Here is a 9,295-nt window from a genome sequence, read left to right as displayed (position 1 = left end):
CTGGACACCCCACTCTCCCATCCCCCTCTGGGCAGGGCACCTCAGGGTGTGCAGCCCCGGAGAGATTTGGGGAATGGAGGACCCCATATTGCCTGCTTGGCCTTCTGGCTGGTTCAACTCCCCTTCAGTTGCTGCCAGGTGCGACAGAAACTGTGGGCCAGGCCCAGGTGAGTGTTTGGTGCAGACGGTCCCAGAGCCTTGCCACCAGCTGCTGAGTGGGTAGTGCCCTCATCATCCTCCCACAGGTGAGCCTTCAGTGAACTACAGCCACCCAGTGTCAAGGTAGGATCTGAAGTCACTGTACTGGTGAGTGTCAGAATGTGCACCCAAGTCTCTGATGTCAAAACCTGCTCCTTTAGCCCTGGCTGGTGTGGCTCAGTGGATCGCCTGCCGGCCTGCGAACCAAACGGCAGCCAGTTGGATTCCCAGGCAGGGCACATGCCTGGGGTGTGGACTGGGTCCCCAGTAGGGGGCGTGCAAGAGGCAACCATACACTGACGTTTCTCTCCGTGTCTTTCTTCTCCTTAAACAAACTAAAAAAACAAAAAGCACTTTCCTTTAACTTTAACTCCTAACAGACATAGCCCCTTAAGAGGTGCACCAGCAGTTCCCACAGGCTTCACTGTCCCTTCACTGCCCGTCCCTGCCCTGAACCCTCTCTAGGGGAAGACGCCCCACCCTGCCCCAGAAACCTACTAAGAATGGGAAGGCAGGGGCTGGAGCGTTAGGTAGGTACAAGGGAGGATGGGTGAGCAAAGCGGGGATTGAGGAGGTGAGGAGACCCCCACAGATATCCGCCCCCCCCAGGATAACGAGGGCTTTCGGCGGGCGGGGCGTTCCCGCTCCATCGTCGATCCAATGCTGCCCCCGTGTGGCCAGGGGCTCACACTCCCGCCTGCGGAAGCCGAATCACCCCTGGGCCAGGCGTGTGCCCCTCCCTTCCCAGGGAAGACCGAAGCCTAAACTGTGAGCCCCCAATTGGCTGCGTTTGCAAGCCTCTGCTTGGACCGTCGGCCCCCTTCCCGGCCCCCTTCCCGGCTGCCACCACCTTTCCCTCACCCAGGAGCTGTGGATCCCTCTCCTGGAGGGAAGTAAACTTAAGAGTTTATTTGCCAACTCTCCACCCCGTATTTCAATCTCCATTGCAACCTCCACCTCCAGTGATTCGACCGTAGGTTGCACACCCCTTGTATCAGGCCCTTGCTGTCTCTGATAAAACAGTCTGACTCTGATAACTCAGGGGAGGCAGACTCAGGGCGGGGTGATGGGTGTGCGGCACCATCGGATGCTGCAGGGGTAGGCCTGGGCTGCAACCCCGGCTCCCAGGTAAGGGACTGTAGGGACCAGTGAGGAGATGAGGGGCCTTGGCCAGGGGCCAAAGGGGACCATGACCTGGGGCACCGCCATGCTTGTCAAAGTGGGAAAGATGGCAGGACCAGTCACACGTAAAGGATGACTTTCTCTTTTTGCCTTCCTTGTTTCCTTCCTCCCCCACTTCCTCTCCTCATAAATGAAACTTTGTTATAGAGGCTCTGCTGTAACCTGATTTTATTAATTCAGTCATAATTTGTGGATGCTTCTTCCTGTACATGAAAATCCTTTGTAACTCCCATTTACTTTACACATTGAAAAACCTTAGTCTGGGACTTCCGCCAAGATGGAGGTATAGGTGGATGTGCCGTGCCTTCTCACACAACCAAGTTTAGGGACAACTAAATATTAGCAACACAAAACACAGCCAGAACACGGAAAATTGAACTTTTCGGAAGTCCGTTAACAACAAATTCTTCAGCCTGACTGGTAAGGGGCGAAACCAGTGGCTGGTGGAGCGGGGTTGCACAGGAGGACTCGGTCAGACGGGCTCAGGCGCAGGGTTGGACCTAGTGAGCGACCGAGTGAGTGACCAGGCGAGCGACCGCGGAGGAGACAGTGGGGAAGCGGTGCTGCGTGTTGACTGTGGTCGCCTATTTGTGCGAGAGCGGACAGGCGAGGGAGTGGGCGGTTTGACCAGGGGCCCGGCGTCCCGCGGCAAGCGGCAGTAGAGGGCGCCGCCATTTCCCCGCTCTGACCACGCCCCCACATACAGCGTCACAACCCAGCGACCTGGGAGTCCAAGGCGCCGCTTCTCACACTTAAAGGGCCAGAACAGACCAAAAATGTCACAAGTTGCTCAAAGCCCCAGAGCCCATAGACCTAAGCGATGAAGAAATAGCAAAACTCTCAGACGCACAGTTTAAAACAGTGGTCATCAGGATCCTCACAGAACTGGTTGATTATAGCCACAAATTAGAGAAACATATGAAGGCGAAACTAATTGAAATGAAAGGAATTGCACAGGAAACCAATAGCGATGAAAAGGAAACTGGGACTCAAATCAATGGAGTGGACCAGAAGAAAGCAAATAATGGCCAAACAGAAAAGAGTGAAGAAGCAAGAATTCAAAGAAATGAGGAGAGTCTTAGGAACCTCCAGGACATCTTTAAATGCTCCAATATCCGAATTATAGGGGTACCAGAAGGGGGAAAGGCACAGCCATCAGTGGAAAACTTATTTGAACAAATAATAAAGGAAAATTTCCCCAGTCTGGCAAAGGAAATAGACTTCCAGGAAATCCAGGAAGCTCAGAGAGTCCCAAAGAAGTTGGACCCAAGAAGGAACACACCAAGGCACATCATAATTACATTAGCCAAGATTAAAATGAAGGAGAGAATCCTAGAAGCAGCAAGAGCTAAGGGGACAGTCACCTACAAAGGAGTCCCCATCAGACTGTCATCAGATTTCTCAAAAGAGACCTTACAGGCAAGAAGGGGCTGGAAAGAGGTATTCCAAGTCATGAAATCCAAAGACCTACAACCAAGATTGCTCTATCCAGCAAAACTTTCATTTAGAATGGAAGGACAGATAAGGTGCTTCTCAGATAAGATCAAATTCAAGGAGTTCATCATCACCGAGCCCTTATTATATGAAATGTTAAAGGGCCTTATCTAAGAAAAAGAAGTTAAAGAAACATGAACAGTGAAAGGACAACAAACTCACAGTTATTAACAACCACACCTAAAACGAAAGCAAACTAAAAGGACAGCTAGATCAGGAGTGGAAACATAGAAATGAAGATCTCAAGGAGGGTTAGCAACAGGGGAGTGGGAGGAGGAGATGGGGGGAGAAGGTACAGAAAATAAGTAGCATAGACAGTAGATAGAAAATAGATGGGGGGGCAAGAATAGCATGGGAAATATAGAATCTAAAGGACTTGAGACACATGGTCATAAACTAAAGGGGGGTAATGGTGGGGACAGGGGGTAGGGTGGAGGGGAATGAAGGGGGGGGAATAGAACAACTGTAACAGCATAATCAATTAAAAAATAAAAATAAAAAAAAAAGAAAAACCTTAGTCTGAAAGGGATCATTTATAGCTCTGACCCATGTGGCTCAGTGGGTTATGCATCATCCCACAAACTGAAAGGTCACAGGTTCAAATCCTGGTCAGGGCACACACCTGGGTTGTAGGCCAGGTCCCCAGTTGGGGCGCATGCAAGAGGCACCCACACATGGATGTTTCTCTCCCTCACTTTCTCCCCCCCCCTTTCCTTCTCTCTAAAAATAAAATCTTTTTAAAAAAGAAGAGAAGAGAGATCAGTAAACACCAGACGTCAGAGGAGTCTCTGATACAAAAGTGGAGAAGAACGAAGCTCTGTCTAGAGGGCTCTCCCAGCCTCTGTGAAAGAGCAGCTCTGGCCGTGTCGAGGCCACGCGGGGTCTGGCTCCACGTGCCGCCCTCTGTGGTGTGGACTTGGGCAGAGCCAAGAGCTGGACTCAGCTGTTTCTTTCTGGGCACCAGGTCACTCCATCAGCATCGGAGCCTGCCCCCCATTCTCTTAACTCACATCTGCCAGGTTTCTCTCCCCGGCTCAGGATTGCTCCCATAAAGTCATCTGCACGCCCTCCTCCACATCTTCCTTCCTCTTTGCTCCCAAACTCTGTGCAGTTTATTTCTGTCTCTCCCTGAACCCACCTGGCCAAGGCATTTCTATTCTGCAGCGCCGCAGTCCGGCCGCAGCGGGTCAAGGGGTCCCACAGGTGAGGGTAGGCGTCGGCGCTGGGTAACAGACGACAACACACCTCAAAGGACAGTGAAGCTCTGTTCCGTTTATTGCAAGTACAAGCAGATTTTTATATTTTCATTTTAGGTAGTGACTAACATTTGCAGGTGTGTAGCATGATCAGTTAAGCAGAAAAAATACAAAGGTAACCAGGAAAAATATGAAAGTTCCCATAGATTCAGTTATAATAAACAAAGATTATTTTGACCAGGAGAGCCATTAATCAGACAATTAGAAGTCGCTGTATGTACAGAATTTGAATTGTATATTGAATTGTATTTTGAATTGTCTTAATTGTATATTAAAGTTTCTCAGAATTTATCATGAGGCAAAAGGATACGCTAGATTGAGTAGAGGTAATAGGAAATTTATTATAAGGCCTTTGTAATGTCTAACTTAGCTATCTATCCTTTTCTGTCTAAAATGTTTCTCTGTGTACTATAAACTATCTAGTAACTGTTTCTATGTGTTTAGTTTGTAATAGTTAACCAGCCCTTTTTAAATTTCTTTTCCTGTCCAATTGATATATATTCTTATTCAAGGTAAAGGAGGGGCTGTTACTCCAACAACTTCTAAACATTCAGGGGCTATTTCATTAGAGGGAACTTTGTTCTCTGGTCAAGAAATTATTTTGTACAACTTCATTGGAATTGTGCGAATCAATGAACCTGAAATACAGGTGTCTTAACAATTCCACCACCTTTTGATTACCCAAACAAACATGTAACTTGTTTTTCTTATTTCTGGTACACCATGGCGGTCCTGATCGCTTTAAGTTGCTCAAACCAGGGTAATTTATACAACTTGACATGTTTTCCTTTATGGTCAACAATTATATTGCCCTGGCTGTTGTACTCCCCTGTATAAGGGAGAGGGGAATCTGTGGAGATTTGTCCATCCTTTCAGGCAGTTCCGTGGGGAATACTAATGTTTTTCCCCTAAACTGTTTCTTCCTCTTGGGTGATTTTCACAGGAATAAGTAAGTACAGTACAATGTCCATACTCAGTAGCAAGAGTAGCCAATTGTTAACCCATTTTGGATGCCACGTTCTCTTCCGGGGAGATGAATTCTTTGAACTCGAATCCTCCATGCCCGGACCTTGTCAGACAACACGGTTGGAAGAGGACGTGGCACTGCAGGTGTTTATTAAGCTCCTCTTGTATATCAAGTGCTGTGCCAGGCAATGAGAAAGCGAAGGTGACCAAGCCAATCCTGAAGTCACGGCACCTGTGCCAGTGGACACATCCACAAGTAAACAAAGGACATGAGTAGAGTCTAGGCACGTTCTGAGAAGGAAGCCAACAGACTGATGACACAGAGTCACTGGGGAGATGTGGCAGAGGGTGTCTTTTCTAGATAGGGTGGCCTAGGGAGGCCTCTCCAAGAAAGCACAGCATCCGGTGAGTGGGGAAAAGGTGGGCCTGGTGGAGGGGTGGCAGGTGCGAAGGCCTTGGAGTGGGAACAAGCTTGGCAGGAAGGAAGGAAGCCCGCAGGTGTGGAGAGAAGTGAATAGTTGCCATGGTTAGGAGAGGTAAAGAACTTATCTCCAGGCCTGGCTGGTGTAGCTCAGTGGACTAAGCATTGACCTGTGAACCAAGGGGCTGTGGTTCAATCCCCAGTCAGGGCACACACCTGGGTTGCAGGCCAGGCCCCTGGTGGAGGGCATGCGAGAAGCAGCCACACATTACTGTTTCTTTCCCTCTCTTTCTCTCTTTCTTCTCCTTTGTGTAAAAAGAAAAAAATAAAATCTTAAAAAAAGAAAGAAATTCAGTATTTCCAACCTAAAAAAAAAAAGAGAGAGAGAGAAAATTGATCTCCAGTGCAAAAGGAAGTCCGTGGGGGAAGTCTGTGCGGACTTTACAGAACAAGATCTGATTTGTCTTAAAAAAGCACGCTCTGGCGCCCCCTGCTGTGTGGGGAATGAACTGCAGCTGGAAGAGGTGGAGACCAGGCCGCTGAGTGTTCGGAGGCAGTGCTTGTTCAGGCTGGATGTCGATGGGTGTATCACACATAATGCGTCAGAGAAGAAACGTCTAGATCGGTGACCTGTCCCTGGCAAAAGACAAGGCAGCAAAACCCCTATCATTCCCGTAACCTCCCCTATTTCCATAAACAGCACCACCATTCACCCAGATGTTCAAGCCAAAAACTTGGGGACCACCTTGGCCTCCCTCAACTTCACCCCAAGTCCAGTCTATTCTCCTTCCGCCCTTATTCAGTCCTCTCCTTTTCATGCCGTCACACCCCCACAGCGTCTGCACCCCCTCCTCTCAGCCCTCCCTTCCCGGCACCCCTGACAGTCCACTCCCCATGCCAGGGGAAACTTTTTTTTTTTAAAGATTTTACCTATTTGTTTTTATTTTATTTATTTTTAGAGAGAGGGGAAGAGAAACATCAGTGTGTGGTTGCCTCTCAAGTGCCCCCTAGTGGGCACCTGGCCTGCAGCCCAGGCATGTGCCCTGATTGGGAATTGAACCCTTGACCCTTTGGTTCACAGGCACCCAATCCACTGAACCACACCAGCCAGGGCTTATTTATTTATTTATTTATTTATTTTTAGAGGGAGGGAAACGGAGGGTGAAAGAGAGGAAGAGACATCCGTGGGTTGCCTCTTGAAGACCTGGCCCACAAGCCAGACTAGAGCCTGGACCAGGAATCAAATCAGTGACCTTTCTGTTGGCAGGCCAGTGTTATCCACTCAGCTACACCAGTCAGCCCCCTCCCCAGAGGTAGTTTTCAAAAACGGGAATCTGTTACTTCCTGCCTACACTAGTAGTACTCCCTAGGGAGTACCCCCTAGTACTCCCTTTTCCTTCTGGTCTTTGATGATGAGACTTAGGCCCAAGAAAGTGGTACAGGAGGACTGACGGTGGAAGGGGGAAGGTGAAACCCACAGGGGCCAGGCCAAGCTCGTAGCAACGCCTTTCAATCTGACTAGTGCGCTCTGGGCCTTAGGAACCTTTCTTCCCGGCGCTGGAGGAAGCTTTTTTCAGTAGGACCTTCCGGCTTCCGCGACCTGTTTCCCGTGCTGCACCGCGGCCTTCCTTCTTCTCTTCCGCTCTCTGGTGCTTGGAGAGCTGTGGGCTTGGGTGAGTACTGGCCGGGCAATATCCGAATCCATCCGCGACTCCCGAACGGCGCTGGGGTGCCAGCTTCGGGGAGGACAGGGAGCCCGCTTGCTGGCTGTGGGGAGCGGAGGCCGCGAGGCGGGGGCGGTGCTCCTTGGCTGTCGAGCAGGTGGGAGGGAGGGAGAGAACTCGGAATTCTGGAGAGCGCAGCTTGTGGCTGGGGGATGTTGGTTTGGGGGCACCATTGCCGGAGTTTGCGGGGACTGGAGGGGGATCGGGCAGGTGGGAGCCGCAGATGCCAGGCATCTTGCTGCAGCCTCCTGGCTTCTGGCCTCGAGTTCTTCCTGACCAGGGCAGCGGGGGGAGGCCCCGTCACGAGCCTGCAGCCCTGATCGCCGCTCTCGTCCTCCAGGCGCAGAGATGGCCAAGTCCAAGAACCACACCACGCACAACCAATGTAAGTCCCTCTGGCCCAGCTCCGCCTCAGCTGCAGACCCTGGCAAGGATTAAGGAGACTGGGGCAGGGCAAGGGAGCCCGATTCTGTTGTGGCCCTGGGGCTGGCTTTGGTTTTAGCCAGTATTACCTTTGGGGGTGTAGACTTAGAAGTCGGGTCTACTGAGGTACCCACAGTACTTGGCAGTCAGCGATGCGGGGTTTCCGGGATCTCAAGAAAACCTGCTTTGGGAGGTAATGGCTCTCCCAGGCTTGGGAGCTGTGATAGTGACATTGGGGGAAACCTGATTTTGGTCTTATTCTCCCCCCCCTCCCCCCACAGCCCGAAAATGGCACAGAAATGGCATCAAGAAACCCCGATCGCAAAGATATGAGTCTCTCAAGGGGGTGAGTGTGTGCGGGGCAGCCTGTGGCAGTTTGTGTCTGGTTGCAGCTGCCCCTGCAGGGCCTTCCTGCGGCTTTGCTCAGGTCCTGCCAGGTTCGCAATAAAGCTTTACTTGGCCTTTCCCAGCCCGGGATGTAGCCCCTGGTCAGGTGTGACCCACCTCTCAAGGACAGTTTGACCACATCCCTGTGCCAGGGGGCTCTGAGGATGTGCTCAGAAGGGGGGGCTCTGTGGGGGCTGGGGGCTGAGTCCTCTGTCCATACCCCTGGTCTGTGCCTGGGGGGCATATCATCAGGTCTCTGAGCCCTGCTTTCTGTGTCTTGGTCTCTTGCTCTGCCTCATTTGCTGTGAGTCTGTTGTACTAGGTTTGGTATTTAGCTGACCCCTTCCTAGAAGGGGGTGGGGGTGGCGCCGGTGCCCTGCCCTGGGGATTGAAGCTCTGCTGCCTGGGGGCTGGACGAGGGGTGGCCTTCCTGTTGTCTGTTCTCTTGCACTGGCACTTGAGCTGTGCAGGGCTCTGGGCACATGGCCCTGAAGATGGGGACCGTGTCCAGCATTCGTGGGGTGGGAGGTGCGGGTGTCTCTGCAGGTGAGTTCCAAGGGTTGGTTATTTCAGCATTTGAGGCCGATCTGATGCTCTCGAGGCCCCCGACAGGCCTCTGCTGGAGTCCGCTGAGTCTCCTGGGTACCACTGTGGAGAGGGGGCACTGGGGATGACTTGGGGGCCCCACATGCTGCACTTACAGGCACCTGTGCCTTTCCTTCCTTCCAGGTAGACCCCAAGTTCCTGAGGAACATGCGCTTTGCCAAGAAGCACAACAAGAAGGGCCTGAAGAAGATGCAGGCCAACAACGCCAAGGCCATGAGTGCACGTGCTGAGGCTATCAAGGCCCTGGTCAAGTCCAAGGAGCCCAAGCCCACGATCCCAAAGGGCAGCAGCCGCAAGCTCAGTCGACTTGCTTACATTGCTCACCCCAAGCTCGGGAAACGTGCTCGTGCCCGCATCGCCAAAGGTCTCCGACTCTGCCGGCCAAAGGCCAAGGCCAAGGCCCAAACCAAGCCCCAGGCTGCAGATGCAGCCGCAGTTCAGGCTCAGGCTCCAGCTCAGGCTCAGGCTCAGGCTCAGGCTCAGGCTCAGGCTCCCAAAGGTGCCCAGGCCCCTGCGAAGGCTCCATAGTGGAGGCCTCTGTCTGCCGGTGTGAGGACAGAAGGATGTGCTGGTGTGCCCCTGGGCTGGGGTCCTCCTGTGGTGTTTGTGCAAATAAACATGAGGCGGTCTGTCTGTCA

General features: G+C 51.9%; 1 protein-coding gene across 1 annotated transcript; it reads left to right on the top strand.

Moving 5' to 3' along the window:
- Window positions 1–7,100: 7,100 nt before the first annotated feature.
- Window positions 7,101–9,295, top strand: RPL29 (ribosomal protein L29). The gene is made up of 4 exons (XM_037128683.2): window positions 7,101–7,190; window positions 7,582–7,626; window positions 7,946–8,010; window positions 8,781–9,295. The coding sequence occupies exons 2-4, from the start codon at window positions 7,590–7,592 to the stop codon at window positions 9,183–9,185; spliced, it is 507 nt and encodes a 168-aa protein (XP_036984578.2). The 5' UTR covers window positions 7,101–7,190; window positions 7,582–7,589; the 3' UTR covers window positions 9,186–9,295.

The sequence above is a fragment of the Artibeus jamaicensis genome, unplaced genomic scaffold (genome assembly GCF_021234435.1).
Source record: "Artibeus jamaicensis isolate MK-2021 breed Jamaican fruit bat unplaced genomic scaffold, CSHL_Jam_final contig_519, whole genome shotgun sequence".
Classification (NCBI taxonomy): Eukaryota; Metazoa; Chordata; class Mammalia; order Chiroptera; family Phyllostomidae; genus Artibeus; species Artibeus jamaicensis.
The sequence above is the reverse complement of the archived record's forward strand: the minus strand, read 5'-3'. Positions and strand labels throughout refer to the sequence as shown.

Coding starts and splice junctions, on each gene's coding strand:
- RPL29 (XM_037128683.2), top strand. CDS start 7,590: ATGGCCAAGTCCAAGAACCACACCACGCACAACCAAT. Junction 7,627..7,945: donor CCACACCACGCACAACCAAT/GTAAGTCCCTCT, acceptor CTCCCCCCACAG/CCCGAAAATGGCACAGAAAT. Junction 8,011..8,780: donor GATATGAGTCTCTCAAGGGG/GTGAGTGTGTGC, acceptor CCTTCCTTCCAG/GTAGACCCCAAGTTCCTGAG.